The 17,242-nt window shown below is 43.1% G+C and overlaps 1 protein-coding gene across 4 annotated transcripts in view; it reads right to left on the reverse strand.

The window, feature by feature from the left end:
* Positions 1-9,042: 9,042 nt before the first annotated feature.
* LOC110491311 (uncharacterized) overlaps positions 9,043-17,242 on the reverse strand; it is a 117,233-nt gene continuing 109,033 nt past the window's right edge. For 2 of the 4 annotated variants that reach the window (XM_036946091.2, XM_036946090.2), the window contains 2 exons: positions 13,116-13,219; positions 9,043-11,409 (listed from right to left, as the gene is read on the reverse strand). In XM_036946091.2, the coding sequence (XP_036801986.2) occupies positions 10,642-11,409; positions 13,116-13,219 (872 nt within the window). In that variant the 3' untranslated portion in view covers positions 9,043-10,641. Of the gene's footprint in view, positions 11,413-13,115; positions 13,220-17,242 lie in introns of all 4 variants that reach the window. The other 2 variants (XM_021564672.3, XM_036946089.2) reach the window with 1 other exon arrangement.

Consider the following 17,242-nt stretch of genomic DNA (forward strand, 5'->3'; position numbering starts at 1 on the left):
AAACTCTGTTAAAAACTGTTAGACTAATGATTACACCCTAGATCAGCTAGATGCAGGCAAGAGTGTGCAAGGCGGTATTTAAGCCTTCTGCCAATATCAGATATGTCTATGTCCTGGGAAGTTTTCATGTTACTTACAACCTCATGCTAATAGCATTAGCCTATGTTAGCCCAACAGTCCAGTGGAAAGGACACCCGAAATCCCGAAAAAGTTTTAATGTGTCACGGTCACCTTGATTGCTCAAAATTCTCTTGATCTGTGAACCTACGTTGGAAACTTTCATTCATAGGCTAGGTTGTAGCAACCTCATGATAGGTACAGGGGAAAATGTTGTATCATGTGGTGAATGGAATATGACTGGGTGAATGGAATATGAATGACAGTCATCCCAATATGCTGTAATAGAAATAAGGCCATGCTTATGAAAAAAATAATTGTCCTCCCTCATCTTAAATGGCACTGACCATCACTGAAATAGACATATACATATCAGTGTTTAAAAGCACAGTTTTACGACCGACTGCCAACTAGGGCATAAAGTGGCTTCGTCTCTTCGTCCTACAAAGTCATCAGGATTTATATTTGTTTCCTGGAGTCAGCAAGCATCGTGGTGAAATTTCTGTCTCCCGGACACTAAGTGGAGGGGGGGAGTAATTAGTGAGATGGACCGCTCTGTTTCCTGTTTGAGCGTGTTTGGAGAGTGTTCTGAAGGCAGGAGAGGACAGAACAACTTCAGACTCAGACTAACAGTGACTTTCACACACTGTTCAAGGGTAACCACACAAAAAAAAATTGCCCTCAGAAGAGTCCTCCCTTAAAGTGTCCAACTCAGTCAGATTAATTAACTGAAATGTGCTGTAGTGTTAAGAAGGATTTAATTCAGTTAGGCATTTACATTTTTGTAATTTAGCATGCGCTCTTATCCAGAGCAACTTACAGTAGTGTGTGCATACATTTACATACTTTGTTTTGTACTTTTTGGACCAAATACAACCTTCAGGAAACAAAATTGCTTCAGTGAAGAGTAATAATTACTTTTCATAATATTCCTATTCTTTGTCCCAGGGGCATCTACACTGAAGAAAAGTACAGTATGTCGGGACTAAATCAAATCAAATCAAATCTGACTAGGGTATAATATGAGACAAACCATGTAATGTCCTCTCTCCCTGTCCACTCAGGCTGGTATGATGGTGGACGCCCTTCTGAAGGAGCTGACCTCCCACCATGTCCGTCATCTTCATCTGAGCCATCTCCGTGGACAAGCAGGAAGTGAGTAAAGTCTACCAGTGTCCCGTCTAGAAGACCAGACAGAGGAACCACACTCTTAGAATAAACTGTTCCAAAAGGGTTCGTCGGCTGTCCCCATAGGAGAACCCTTTTTGGTTCTGTGTAGAAAGGGTTCTACATGGAACCCAAAAGGGTTGTACCTGCAATCAAAACAGGTTCTTCAAAGGGTTCTTCTATGGGGACAGCCGACGAACCCTTTAAGATTCTAAATAGCACCTTTATTTCTGAGTACGCCTACATATGGACCTTTAACCTCAAGACCAAAGAGAACCCCTCCAAGTGGACCCTAGCTGGAGTGGCTCTGCTACTGCAGATTTTAATGCAAAATGTATCTTATATTTAAAAAAGATATAGTTTTGTAGATCCACAGTTCTAAACATGCTGTGACGTTTCAATCAGAAGCCTTCGTCAGACATAATCTTTCCAGCCAGTTTCAGGATGTGGTTGAGTTGACTGACCTGTTTTTCTTAGCACATAAACATTAACCCAACTAGCTAACTGTACAGCACACTTCTCAGAAAGTCTTTATATATTTTTTGTTGTTGTTATTATTTGAGTTCTAGTTTGATCTCACCTGTCGAAATGAGGACATTTTACTGTCGAAATGAGGAAAGTGAGAATTGTGAAAATAAATATAGATCTAAATCCTAAATGTAAATGTATCTAAATCCTATCCTACGTGCCTGAAGATAAACCCTGCACCAAATACATATCTTTGTCCTGTAATAATTCAATCAATATAATCATGTATTAAAAACATGTTATAGGCCAACTCTGGCTCTCTCATATTGTAGTCTCTTATTTTTTAAACAGCACTTTTGTAGAATAAAGACGTTCATATTTAACAATTTAAGAGTGCAGTGAGGTGTTTGGTGTTCACTGCTTCCCCCCCCCATTTCCAACATCTGCTCTACTCTGCTGTCGCTCCCTCTACCTCACTTTTCCAGTTTCAAAGCCATCGGTCTTTTCTTCCAACACAGGCTTCGTCTCTCCTCTTCCCTCCACTTCCATCCTTTCTTCTCCACCTCCCTCCTCTCTCTGAGTTTAAAGAGCTTCCCCAACTATAAAGCTCATTCTGCAGTCTTACAGATACTGTATACCCTTCCATTGCACCCAGGCGTGTACAGACTACACACGCACGCACACACGCACACACGCATAAAAGGGTAATATATGAAGGTCCAGAGAAGAACAGAGGAGGGATGCATTATGTGGAGGTGGTGTATAAGTTCTGATGCCTCAGCTGGGATATTTCTCTCAATTCAATGGGATTTATTGGCATGGGAAGCAAATGTTTGCATTACCAAAGCAAGTGAAATTGATCATTTAAAAAAAAAACTTAAATAATCAATCACAAATGAACAGTAAACATTACACTCACAAGTTTCTCTCTCTCTGTCCCCTCTCTGTCTCTCTCTCTCTCTCTCTCTCTCTCATTAGCTCTGTCTCCCTGCTGTCCCCATTATCCAGGTATTGGAGGGCCTTAACAATGCACCCTGAGACAGAGAGACATGAGGAGGGGGTGTGAAGAGGGGGAGGGAAATGAAGAAGAAAGCAATGATACAGGGGGAGGCAATCTATGTAGAACTACAAATGACATATTCAGGTAGTGGTATAAAAATACAGTAGATTGTGCCTTTGCCTTTGTGGCGCGTACCGGTATACACGGCACAGATGGTGCGTGGGACACAGGAGAAATGATTACCCTCTTTTAAGCTTAGAAGAAATATTTCAGAGTGCTTTTGAAGCACTGAGCTTTTGTAGACTTTTTCCATGAGAGAACATAGTACCGTGTACAGTGTGAGATGAAGTAGGATTTGAACTTCTCTTTGGACCAAAGGGAAAGTACACACCTACCTGCCCTCAAACAAGACTTCATGTACAGCATAATAACCTATAGTAACTCATGAATTATAGCTCCTGAAATGGTAAGGATGGGTTTCCGCAGTCTTTAAAGGACAAAAACAACATGGGCAATCACATTTCAATATTTATGGGTAATAGGGAGAGTTTCTGGCATGGAACTGTGTGGGTTTGGTTGGGGAAAAATCTATCAAAAGGGGATCCTGCTCAGAATGCCAAAGAAGGTAGCTTTAATCATCTTCTTAGCAAGACATCAGTCGGTTGCTAGGTTACAAGTCAGTCCTGAGAAACTGTTAATGTGAAACGCTTGTAATGGTTTGCTGTGTATAATATGAAAGCACGCAGCATACTAATTTTGAGGAAATGGCTGCAGTTCTTTACTTGCCTTTGGTAATGACAGGGATCATATGTTCTACTCCCTAGATCTATTTGTCCCTTGACCCAGGGCCTTTTACAATCATTCATACATTATCTTGAGACATGCAGAATGTAATCAGGAGTTGAAAGTTACCTCCTCCAGCACTACATCCTCACAATCAGACAATGTAGTAGCAGGTAATGAAGAATCAAAGTTAATGTGTACCCCAATAATACCGCAAGCATTGTTGTCACCTTTTCAACTTTCAAAAACCAGACCGTTTCCCCTCACTCACCTCCGTATTATCCCTACGACGTTAGAAGTTCATCAAAACCGGTGTCAGAAATATGTTTTTCTGGAAAAGAGCTCTGCTAAATGTCTAAAATATAATTGTAAATATTGACTCTCAAATGAAATAATACCATGCTATTGTTTGAGGAGAGTGCACAATTTTGAACATGAAAAGTTATAAAAAAAAACAAATTAGGCACATTTGGGCAGTCTGATACAAAATGCTGAAATGCAATGTTTCATTGGATCAGTCTAAAACGTTGCACATACACTGTTGCCACCTTGTGGCCAATATGTAAATTGCACCTGTGCTGGAATAATACATTATAGCGGTTGTTTTTTTCTTTGTATTATCTTTTACCAGTTCTATTGTGTTATATTCTCCTACATTCCATATACATTTCCACAAAACTCAAAGTGTTTCCTTTCAAATGGTACCAAGAATATACATATCCTTGCTTCAGGGCCTGAGCTACAGGCGGTTAGATTTGGGTATGTCATTTTAGATGAACATTTCAAAAAAGGGGCAGATCCTTTTAATGCAGTTCCACCTCCAACACCCCCAAATCAACATTATGCAGATGTCAATCTGATTGAATCCAGCCCTTAAACCGTGTTCAAATTAGCAGTTTGAAGTGAATCAAATCAAATTTTGCGGCTTATCTGGTTCGAACCTGTTCATTTTCCTACAGCCTGAAAAGCCAAAAAGCACATGGAATTGGATATTTCAAGCCACATTTCAAAACACCTTCGTTGGTGGTTTGATGTCAGATAGAAATCTGATTCCTGGCCATGTGACATGTGTGAACGGTCAAATTAGACTTATTTGGTGTAACGGCTGTCTTCCTCCCCCGGCGAGTAGTAAGGATTGGAGGACCAATGCGCAGCGTGGTACGTGTTCATGCTCTTTATTAAAACAAGCGAACACTGAAACAAAACAATAAACGACACGTGAAATATCCAACCGAAACAGTTCCGTGTGGAACACACAGACACAGAAAATACACACCCACGAAAACACAAGTGGGAAAAGGTTACCTAGGTATGATTCTCAATCAGAGACAACTAACGACACCTGCCTCTGATTGAGAACCATACCAGGCCAAACGTAAACACAACATTGAAACGGAACATAGACAACCCACCCAACTCACGCCCTGACCATACTAAAACAAAGACAAATCAAAAGAACTAAGGTCAGAACGTGACAGTACTCCCCCCAAAGGTGCGGACTCCGTTTTTGGCCACAAAACCTGAACCTATAGGGGAGGGTCTGGGTGGGTGTCTGTCCGCGGTGGCGGCTCTGGCGCGGGACGTGGACCCAACTCCACCATAGTCTTTGTCCGCCTCCTCAACCGCATACATGGCCTCTTTCGAGCGGCGACCCTCGCCGCCGACCTCGGACTGGGGTCCCGAATGGACAGGAGATTCCGGCAGCGCCGGAGTGAAGGACGACTCCGGCAGCACCGGAGTGACGGGTTATTCCAGCAGCTCCTGACTGACGGTCGGCTCTGGCCGCTCCTGGCTGACGGACGGCTCCGGCAGCTCCTGGCTGACGGGCGGCTCTGGTACCTCCTGACTGACAAGCGGCTCTGGCACCTCCTGACTGACAGGCTACTCTGGCAGCTCCGGACAGACGGGCGACTCTGGCAGCTCCGGACAGACTGGCGACTCTGGCAGCTCAGGACAGACGGGTGACTCTGAAGCTCACGACAGACGGGCCACTCTGGCAGCTCAGGACAGACGGGCGACTCTGGCAGCTGAGGACAGACGGGCGACTCTGGCAGCTCAGGACAGACGGGAGACTCTGGCAGCTCAGGACAGATGGGAGACTCTGGTAGCTCAGGACAAACGTGAGACTCTGGCAGCGCTGGGCAGAAGGAAGTCTCTGGCAGTGCTGGACAGGCGGGAGCACCTGTAGGGAGGAGACGGAGAGACAGCCTGGTACAGGGGGCTGCCACCGGAGGGCTGGTATGTGGAGGTGGCACCGGATAGACCGGACCGTGAAGGCGCACTGGAGGTCTCAAGCACCGAGCCTGCCCAACCCTACCTGGCTGAATGCTCCCCGTAGCCAGGCCAGTGCGGCGAACCGGGGACACCATGCGTAGGGCTGGTGTCATGTACCCCGGCCCGAGGAGACGCACTGGAGACCAGATGCGTTGAGCCGGCTTCATGGCACCTGGCTCGATGCCCAACCTAGCCCTGCCGATACGAGGCGCTGCTATGTACCGCACCGGGCTATGCCTGCGCACCGGGGACACCGTGCACCTCACGGCATAACACGGTGCCTGCCCGGTCCCTCTCTCTCCACGGTAAGCACGGGGAATTGGCGCAGGTCTCCTACCTGACTCCACGTGTCCCCCCCCAATACATTTTTGGGGCTGCCTCTCGGGCTTCCAGCCGCGCTGCCGTGCTGCCTCCTCATACCTCCGCCTCTCGGCTTTCGCTGCCTCCAGCTCAGCTTTGGGGCAGCGATATTCTCCAGCCTGTGCCCAGGGTTCCTTGCCGTCCAGAATCTCCTCCCATGACCAGGAGTTCTGAGATCGCTGCTGCTACCCGTAACCACGCTGCTTGGTCCTTTGGTGGTGGGTGTTTCTGTAACGGCTGTCTTCCTCCTCCACCGACGAGGAACGTGACATTTGGCATATAGTGTTGCTTGCTAGCTACTCTGTTGACAGTTCTACAAGAACATGTGGTAGCCAAATAGCTTGTTAATTGTTTACAAACAAATGAGTGAAAATGCTGGAACGAGAAACAGCTAGCTAGCAAGATAGTTGACTGATGTGGCAAAAAAGGACTCGTTTTGAAAGTTGGATCATCTTGTTCTTTGAGGCTTTAAAATTGTTCTAACACTATGATTTAGAACATTCAAACTGAGACTGGGAAACGTCCATGGCAAGCGTTGTTATCACCTTAGTTTGATACATAACTTCTGAGTGATAGGAAGCACACGCACACCCACCAATCAGCCTACGCCACTGTGCGCACACCCATCGTTACTATGACAACTAGCATAGCCATGTCAGCAAATGACTGCTGTCTGAATTACACACAAATTTGAACAGTCAGTACTCCAAAACAGATTTGAAAAACAACACTGATTTGAGCATTAAGGCCTGCAGTGTGAACAAGGCGTTGGTGTGGTTGCTCGCTGGGCTCAGACCTCGGGTAATTAACTCTGACGGAGTTGATGAGCTACTAATTAAATGTGCATCTGGATCTGGCGTCTGTCATAAAACAAACGTCTGTTAGCTGTCTCTCCAATTGGAGGATTATCAAGAGTGAGAGATATTGATTCTGGAACCTTGTTTTTGAGGGAGATACGGTTGGAATGAAGGATTTAAAAGCAACATTTTCATCGTAGAAGCGATCTATTAAAAATAACATTCCATGTTTATTCCCCAGGTATTTTTCAGTTGATGGCAGTTCCTATTTTTTCCTCAAAGAATATGGACTTGAATATTTGGCCTGTTCACATGGACACTTCAAGCCTGTTTATTGTAGAGAATAAACATTTTAAATCTTGCTATCATCATCGTATCGCTGTGTATTGAGTTTTAGCTAAGATCCCCACTAAGATGCCAATACGATATGTCAGATCAGAGCCAAAGTAGATGTCAGTCCCTCTCTGGGAGTGGAGATCCCGTCAGCTCAACCTTTATTGACTAGTTTGCAGATGGATTAGAGGTAAAAAAAAATAAATTAAAAAAACTGCAGCAAAGATCCTTCTGAAAGCAGTATTACACAGATATCCACAACATAGATTGGCATAGGCCTGCAGGTCTTCATAGAGGTGTGTGAAGGAGAGCGGGAACATTTAAAGGATTTCATTACTAAACTAATAGAATTACATGGTCAAAATGCTAACTCAACAAATACTTTTACTTGGAATATGTGAAATATGGAGATCTATGTGTTTCTCACTCATATCCTTCATTGGTTATCATATTTACTGTGTGGGTTGAGGAGAGGAAGGTGTCAGTTTGTTGTAGGACATGTGAGCGTTTCCGTGGATTGCAGCCCAAACTGGTCTCCTTCTTTGCCCTTCAAATGACAATAATGACAATGACAATAATTCTCTCTGAGGACAGAACAGGAACGACAAAGGAACATGAACAAATGGAAAAGCAACGACAGCTTAAACTAAATATTTCAAGAACATAAAAGTCCTCTGTCTGCTCTCAACCTTGTCAGCATTAAAACTGGAGTGAAATAATGAGAAGTATTGTATTGTGGAACGAGACAGACACTGCGTTTTCACATGTGGAGACAGTTTGAAAGCTCTTGATTATTTTACAGAAAGCCTTGTAGTTGGCCCGATTCCCTTTTCTCACAGTGGAGATACCTTCGGTCCCTGTACCCGCCCGCCTGGCCTTCTTAGGTCTACCTTTTCCAGCTGACTCTCCCATCCATAGATTCCCTTTGATTGGAGCGTCATATTTTCATCTAAATGCTGATGGGTTAAGGGGTGTCAAACTCATTCCACGGAGGGCCGAGTGTCTGAGGGTTTTCACTCCTCCCTTTTACTTGATTGATGAATTAAGGTCACTAATTAGTAAGGAACTCCCCACACCTGGTTGCTGTGGGCTTAAATGAAAAGAAAAATCACAATCCTGCAGACGCTAGGCCCTCCGTGGAATGAGTTTGACATCCCTGGGTTAGAGGATCGGGTGCAAATTGAAAATATTTTGTATTTGTGGGGGCCGCTTTGTTTGCTGTGAGAATTGGCCTTCGCGTCCACAGGAGTTCAATGAATTTCAACAAGGTCTGAAATAGAGCTGAAATAACATTAAAGTCAGAGATATTAATTCAGATGCCAGTGGTAAAGTACTCCGGTTGCCTGCGTCTGTGGCACATTTCTTATCGCGGTAAGGCTGTCATGTAAAGCTGCCTGTCAGGGTGACATACTGTATGATAGGGATAAGTGTGACCCCTGCTGAGAAAAACAAGGTCACAGTTGTCGTGAGAAAAAACGTTATCCTACCTATAATTTGCGTTCCCTTTAATATATAAAATATCACTTGATTGAACATGTACAGGCAAGGAAGCTTTCTTGCCTTCCTTATAAAGTGTCCAAAAACCCCACCTTCAGCTCTCACTCACTGCCCTTTCAAACTCATGCAGGTATGGATGAGTCATATGTCAGCTGTACCATTTAACTATATAATAACATACAGCATATCATTTTTCACACACGTCAACCACCAGAGCACAAATATAGTTGTTCCAGAATAGTGTTGCCTGTTTAAAAAAATATGGATGGTTTATTTTGACCCTACTGCAACAACAATTATAATCAGTCACCATGTTGTCCAGCTTCTCATAGAAGTCAATGGAACACATTCTACATCCAAATATGAACAGTGGTATATATTTTTTTAATGAACAACACATTCATTCTCATTCATTCACATTCATTCTCTTTCTTTCACATTCATTCACATTCATTCACATTCATTCACATTCATTCTCATTCATTCACATTCATTCTCATTTATTCACATTCATTCTCATTCATTCACATTCATTCTCATTCATTCACATTCATTCACATTCATTCTCATTCATTCACATTCATTCTCATTCATTCACATTCATTCTCATTCATTCACATTCATTCTCATTCATTCACATTCATTCTCATTCATTCACATTCATTCACATTCATTCTCATTCATTCACATGCATTCACATTCATTCTCATTCATTCACATTCATTCTCTTTCTTTCACATTCATTCTCTTTCTTTCACATTCATTCTCAATCTACAAACATAGTTATAGTATTCATTTATCCTGTCAAATGCTTGGTTAAGTGGGTTTTCTAGTCTGAACTTATCACGAAACAGTGGTGGTTTACAACTTGTTCAGAATCTACTGAAAACATTAGACAGCCTAATACAAAAGCCAACTGGTACAGACTGGTCCATATTACTGCCTTTAGAATTATAGCTTATTTACAATCATCTACGAACTAGCCATCAGCGATCAAACTTATGAAACAACTGAACAGAAACACAAAATCTCATTAATTGATTGTGCTTTTTAAAACCACTTTTTAAAACCACTTCTTCATTTTTAGAAATGGAACACTTGTCTAACATTGGTTTTGATTGATAGCTATGAGTAAGACTGGAGTTACAAACGGTCGTTTTTTACATTTATATATTTATAAAGTTATTACAGGGTCATCCTGGTTCCATCACCTGTGGTTGTGTTGTGTCTCTCAACAACAGAAGTTGTGGAGACATTGATTGGATCAGTCCTGGTGTTTTACCAATGTAGTAGAAGTTTCTAGAATAAGAGATGTGTTGGCTGCCTGAGCCTCTCTATTCTCAAATAGCCCATGTCCCCTCATATGAATCACACCCAGATTGTGGTGGACAAGGGGAGCTGGTGCTTAGGGCGTAACAGGAACAACAGTAGAGTAGTTTGCCAATTTCACAGCACACTACCACAGCTGACTCAGTCTTAGTGGGGTTTGTGTCTACTGAAGAACTCTAGTCTCTTACAGTACAGTACCACTCTTCGAACTGGTGAAGTCTGAAAATGCAAAAAAATGTGAGTGTACCTTTTGTTTGACTTAAAATCATACAATTATCGTCCTGTTATAGTCGGCAGTCTTTTCCCATCCCTTTCCCCCCCACACACACATACTCCCCCAACACAAAGGGTCGTTGGTTTGATTCCCGCTGGGGCCACCCATACATAAAAATGTATGCACACAGTAAGTCACTGGATAAAAGTGTCTGTTAAAAGGCGCATGTATAAACTAGCGATGAGATGTTAGTATTCTCTGCTGACTCACTCCCAAGCTATCCGTTAGCATGCTAGCTAGCGTTAAACAGTCACTTCGGTCTTGCTGCCTGTGCGGTAGTGCTGCTGGGGGATGTAGTGGAGCTGCTCCACAGTGTGGGTCCTTCTGGAGGCAAACTGCTGTCTCTTATTAGTCGTGTGGTTCATGGCTAGCGTGTTGGAGTGTCCCGCTGCTCCTGCTCCTCCTGCCGCCCCTGCGTTGCTCGAGGCACTGGGATGGGGGTGCATTTTTGTCATCTTGTAGTGGTCCATGAGCGGTGTCGTGGGCATGAACACATCCGGGTGCGAGATGGCGTGCGACATCGACTTGTCGTTGTTGCCCCGGAAACCGCCGGACGCGCGCTTCAGCGACATCATCATTTTGTCCGGCGAGATCAAAGGATCCTGGGAGTACAGGCGATCTTGGGAGTAGAGGCGGTCTTGGGAGTACAGGCGGTCTTGGGAGAAATGGCGGTCTTTCGGGTACATGTGGTCTTGAGATTGTAACAGCCTGTCCTTGGAGTACATGCGGTCCTTGGAGTACAGCCGGTCCTGGGACATCAGGCGTTCCTGGGACCTCAGCCTCTCGGCAGACAGTAGCTGCTCATCAGACAGGATACGTCCTCCTTGCCGAGTCATCCCTATGCCCTGGTAGTCTGGCTGGGGTTCTCTGTTTGGGGACAGGACCCGGTCCTGGGACATGGCCCTCTGGACACGAGGAGGCCTCTGTCTCCTGGGGGCCTGCTGCGCCTGGGGCTGCTGGGGTGGGGCCTGGGACACCTGGGTCTGGGGGGGCTGGCTCTGGAGCTGCTGCTGCTGGAGGAAGGGGTGAAGATAGTCAACTGTTGATGTATTCAATGTCTTCGGACTTTTGCAACTGCGTTAACTAAACAGCACCACTGCGTAAATAGACTGCATCTCCATCTAAATACGTACACTATTCGCTGTTTTTGTATTTTTTTATTGAATACAGTAGATTACCGTATAATGTACAGTAAAATACTATACATTTGTTTTAAAGCACATTGTAAGACCTTTCTGTAATTTCAACAGTAAAACACTGTAGCATGTACAGTAAAATACTATACATTTATTTTAAAGCACATTGTAAGACCTTTCTGTAATTCCTACAGTAAAACACTGTAGCATGCACAGTAAAATACTTTAAATCTGTTTTACAGTATTAATTATGGGAAAATTGGGAGCGGGGAAAGAGTCTCTGTCTCATGAACATATTTTAATGCCTTGTAAGATGCTATATTTGTTGCAACCGTTAGTTAGTGTGCTGTACCAACTGAAGTGATATGTGGTAGTGTTTCCCTAATAATTACGTTTATATGGGGGACAGATCAGAGTGGCAGCAAGTCTCAACCCTTTAATGGTGGAATGTTTAGTCATGTCCTTTTGCTCTGAAGTCGATATAGAAGTCTTTGTTAAAGTGCAAGTGATGTAAAACACCAAATATTAGTTGGTGTAGTGTAATATATAATTAAACATTCACTATTAGCAATTACTGATTTTATTTTCAATCCAATTCAACGATTCAACAAACAATTCAACGAACAATTCAACGAAAGTACTGTATTGCTGGTTTGCTATATATTTACTTCAGCGTACTGTAAGTATTGGGGCATTAACATATTTTAAAGCGTGCTTTGTAAGTGGCTATATTTCTTGTACCCGTTAGTGAGAAAGCTGTACCAATTGAACTGATATGTGGTGGTAGTTCCCTAGCAATGACATGTTCAGTATATAGAGAACAGATCAGAGTGGTAGTGGGTCTTCAGCCTTTTAATGGTTGAATATTTACCCATGTCCATATTATCTGTTCTGTCCTGTAATCACATCCAGTTTGGAAGCCTTTGTTTAGGCCTCTAGAAGTGCAAGTGATGTAAAACACCTAGTATTCATTAATATGCTGTAATATGCTAATTCTTACCGCCAACCTGCTTGCTCTAATCCTTTGCAATTACAGTAAACTACTGTAGAAATATTTTTCTTGTGATTTAATATTCACTTTTACTGTGTTTCATTGCTCTGGCATTAAGTTAATGTGAATATCTCAGTATTGTATTGGCACTATACAGAGATGGTCAGAGATTTATCGTAAGATATCTTGTTGTAATTACAATTATTTTGAAGACCAATGTATCCCTAACTACAGTAACATTGTCAGTAACGACTACAGATACATTTTATTTACTATGACTGTGATTCGTTTTTTCTTTATCAACCTTGGTGGAATGTAAGTTGCTAAGGACAACGGCACCTGCTAAATGTCCAAAATGTAAAAATGAAAACTTGCAAAGAACACTGGGTAATATGCCGCTGCGTGGGTAATTCCAGTAATATACTGGAAATTAGATTATTGTAACATTTTTGGTACTGTAACATGGATTAACATCAAATATATTACCGTAGCTGTACTGTAAAATACATTACAGTAACTTACTGGCCAATTGCTGCCAGTGAGTTATTGTATATTTTACAGGAAATGTTTTACAATGTAGATGCCGTACCTGTTCCTGGTTCATTTTAATGACGTGTAAGGGCAGGGTGCTTCTGGCTGCCAGGTCAGGGAGGTGACGCTTGCGGGTGTAGTAGTCGTCGACATCTTTATCCGCTGAGGAGAGACAGCAAGACGAAAGACACAGAACAGGTGGATTAGGAGAGAGAAAGAGGAAGGGAGAAGGTAAAGAGAGAGTAGGAGGAAAAGAGAGAAAAATGAAAAACAAAAGAGAAGAATAAAGGGTTGCTCAGAGAATAGAGGGACTGAAGGTTGCTCAGAGAATAGAGGGACTGAAGGTTGCTCAGAGAATAGAGGGACTGAAGGTTGCTCAGAGAATAGAGGGACTGAAGGTTGCTCAGAGAACAGAGGGTCTGAAGGTTGCTCAGATAACGGAGGGACTGAAGGTTGCTCAGAGAATAGAGGGACTGAAGGTTGCTCAGAGAATAGATGGACTGAAGGTTGATCAGAGAATAGAGGGACTGGAGGTTGCTCAGAGAATAGAGGGACTGGAGGTTGCTCAGAGAATAGAGGGACTGAAGGTTGCTCAGAGAATAGAGGGACTGAAGGTTGCTCAGAGAATAGAGGGACTGAAGGTTGCTCAGAGAATAGAGGGTCTGAAGGTTGCTCAGATAATGGAGGGACTGAAGGTTGCTCAGAGAATAGAGGGACTGAAGGTTGCTCAGAGAATAGATGGACTGAAGGTTGATCAGAGAATAGAGGGACTGGAGGTTGCTCAGAGAATAGAGGGACTGAAGGTTGCTCAGAGAATAGAGGGACTGAAGGTTGCTCAGAGAATAGAGGGACTGAAGGTTGCTCAGAGAATAAAGGGACTGAAGGTTGCTCAGAGAATAGAGGGACTGGAGGTTGCTCAGAGAAAAGAGGGACTGAAGGTTGCTCAGAGAATAGAGGGACTGAAGGTTGCTCAGATAATAGAGGGTCTGAAGGTTGCTCAGAGAATAGAGGGACTGAAGGTTGCTCAGATAATAGAGGGACTGAAGGTTGCTCAGAGAATAGAGGGACTGAAGGTTGCTCAGAGAATAGAGGGACTGAAGGTTGCTCAGAGAATAGAGGGTCTGAAGGTTGCTCAGAGAATAGAGGGACTGAAGGTTGCTCAGAGAATAGAGGGACTGAAGTTTGCTCAGAGAACAGAGGGACTGGAGGTTGCTCAGAGAATAGAGGGACTGAAGGTTGCTCAGAGAATAGAGGGACTGGAGGTTGCTCAGAGAATAGAGGGACTGAAGGTTGCTCAGAGAATAGAGGGACTGAAGGTTGCTCAGAGAATAGAGGGACTGGAGGTTGCTCAGAGAATAGAGGGACTGTAGGTTGCTCAGAGAATAGAGGGACTGGAGATGCTCAGAGAACAGAGGGACTGAAGAGTCAGAGGATATTACATGTGATGTACAACCTTTCTAGAATCTCGGCCCCATCTGTGATTCTACCAGTGTTTCTGGCTGAGGGCATGAACTTTCCAAAGGTTGTGTAAAAGTCTGTAAACAAACAGTGTCATACAGCATGCACCAGACAGAAATGTCATACACAAAGAGGATGCCATTCATGTGAAAATAATTTTAAATGACACCAAAAGTTCTTAAGATGAAAATGCTGCATGTTCATACATTATCAAACAGAACACGGATAGTGGTTGTGAACAAGAACAGGTCAGGAAATACACTACATGACCAAAAGTATGTGGACACCTGCTGCTATAACAGCCTCAACTCTTTTGGGAAAGCTTTCCACTAGATGTTGGAACATTGCTGCGCAGGCCAGTCGAGTTCTTCCCCACTGATCTCAACAAACCATTCCTGTATGGACCTCGCTTTGTGTACGGGGGGCATTGTGATGTTGAAACAGGAAAGGGCTTTCCCCAAACTGTTGCCACAAAGTTAGAAGCACAGAATCGTCTAGAATGTAATTGTAAGATAACGCGTTTCCACTGCTCAAGAGGTGGTACAACACGCTTCACAGCCGACGCTTGGCATTGCGCATGGTGATTTTAGGTTTGTGGGCGGCTGCTCGGTCATGGAAACTCATTTCATGAAGCTCCCAAGGAACAGTTATTGTGCTGACGTTGCTTCCAGAGGCAGTTTGGAACTGGGTTGTGAGTCTTGCAACTGAGGACAGACAATTTTTACACGCTACGCACCTCAGCACAGTCCCGTTCTGTGAGCTTGTGTGGGCCTACCACTTCGTGGCTGAGCAGTTGTTGCTCCAGGACCTTTCCACTTAACAATAACAGCACGTACAGTTGACCAGGGCAGCTCTAGCAGGGCAGAAATGTGACGAACTGACTTGTTGGAAAGGTGGCATCCTATGACAGTGCCACATTGATAGTCACAGAGCTTTTCAGTAAGACCATTCTACTGTCAATCTTTGTGTATGGAGATTTCATGGCTGTGTAGTTGATTTTATACACCTGTTAACAACGGTTGGGGCTGAAATAGCCGAATCAACTAAATTGAAGGGGTGTCCACATTCTTCTGCATATATAGTGCATGTTCATGCCTCCAGATTGTCTTGGAAGGATGTGTGATATCACACCCTCACACCATGTATGTATTAAGCAGCAGACTCATTGGGAACCATGCATCAATCATTAGTCATGCGTAGAGATTCGACATAGTCACACATACACACACAAGCACGTGCGCTACACGCACAGACACACAAACACACACACACACACTAAGTAAAGCTGCGGCATAAAATTTCCAAAATATACATTTTTAAAGTTCACCCCCATAAAGACATACTGAGAGACGTCACTGGACAGTTGATGTCCTTGGGAGTCTCTATTCTTTCTCACTTTCTCTTTTGAATGTATTACTGCTAGAGTGAGATGGAAGGTGAACGTTAATAGCATTTGTCCGTTATTTATAGATTTATGACAAAAGACGTCTCCACTTTACACAGAACCCAGAAAGAGAACACCAAGCCGTGTCAGTTACGATAGGGTCACAACAACAAAAAATGTCAGGCTGATCGCTACCTGTACACAAACGTCAATTATGACAGGACGCTCAAAGGGATTTAGCTAAGGTACATTACCTGATGAATAATGAAAATGAGACTAATCACAATGAATCGGTTAAATACAAATCTGATTAATGAAAGAGTCAATAAAAATAAGACTTCATTCTGAAGCAGTTATTTTTAGATGAGAGAACAAATGTAGATAAAGGCATGGCCAATTCAGGCTGAAAAATCTTCTGATAAAAATAATGAATAAATTACTTTTGATACATACTGTGCGTAAAAACACTGTGTGCTGTACTTTGAATGTATACATCAATTTACATTCATAAGTAGAAGCTGAGATTTTTTCTTTTTCATTATACCATTAAGCCTCGGGCTTTATCCCACATGATCTTTCAGTAGAAAGACACTAGCTGACTAACAAAGAGAACTGCATGGTGCCTTTTGGATATTTGCTGCTGTAAATGATTTGCTTTGCAAGCAGATAAAGACAGCTAGACCGGCTGGCATCGGCTGAGGACAGTTTTACATTTCAACATAGAGGAAGAGATTATTCTACAGCTTTCACTGGGCTGGATTATGGGCCCCGACCATAGTCGCGAGAACTAGGTTGTCCTGCAGCACTCCCTGATAAATTGAAATCAAAAAAAAAAAAAAAGTGTATTGTATGAAACAGCTTTCCAGGATAACAACATTCAACGTGCCAACACACATTGAGACATTTTCCCAAGAACGAACATTTCCCAAGCGCGGACATTTTCCAAGCAATGACATAGCATGTTCCAATCAATATGCAGACACAGTTCTGTTAGATTCACACTGTAGAACATTGTTTGATTGATGACACCCTTCCTTATATGTGACTCGTTTCAGGAAACTAGGCGTATGTCGCACGTCACCACTTCACAGGAGAGCCATTTGAACGTAAACATTAATCTTTATCAAAATTCGTTTTTTTTGTTGGCATAAATGCCTTCTGGAATATGTGAACTTTCATGTGCCTTCATAACAAACTCGTATTCAATCCATAAATACGAATACTTTTCTCAACAACATTGATACCCTGAATTTTAATAGCGCTATTTAACAGCCGTTATTTTCCTACTGACAGATCAGTTGGGAAAAGTGATGGGCTACTTTCTACACACGCCACGGTCAGTG

This window comes from Oncorhynchus mykiss, chromosome 16 (genome assembly GCF_057628025.1).
Source record: "Oncorhynchus mykiss isolate SJ-2025 chromosome 16, ASM5762802v1, whole genome shotgun sequence".
Lineage (NCBI taxonomy): Eukaryota > Metazoa > Chordata > Actinopteri > Salmoniformes > Salmonidae > Oncorhynchus > Oncorhynchus mykiss.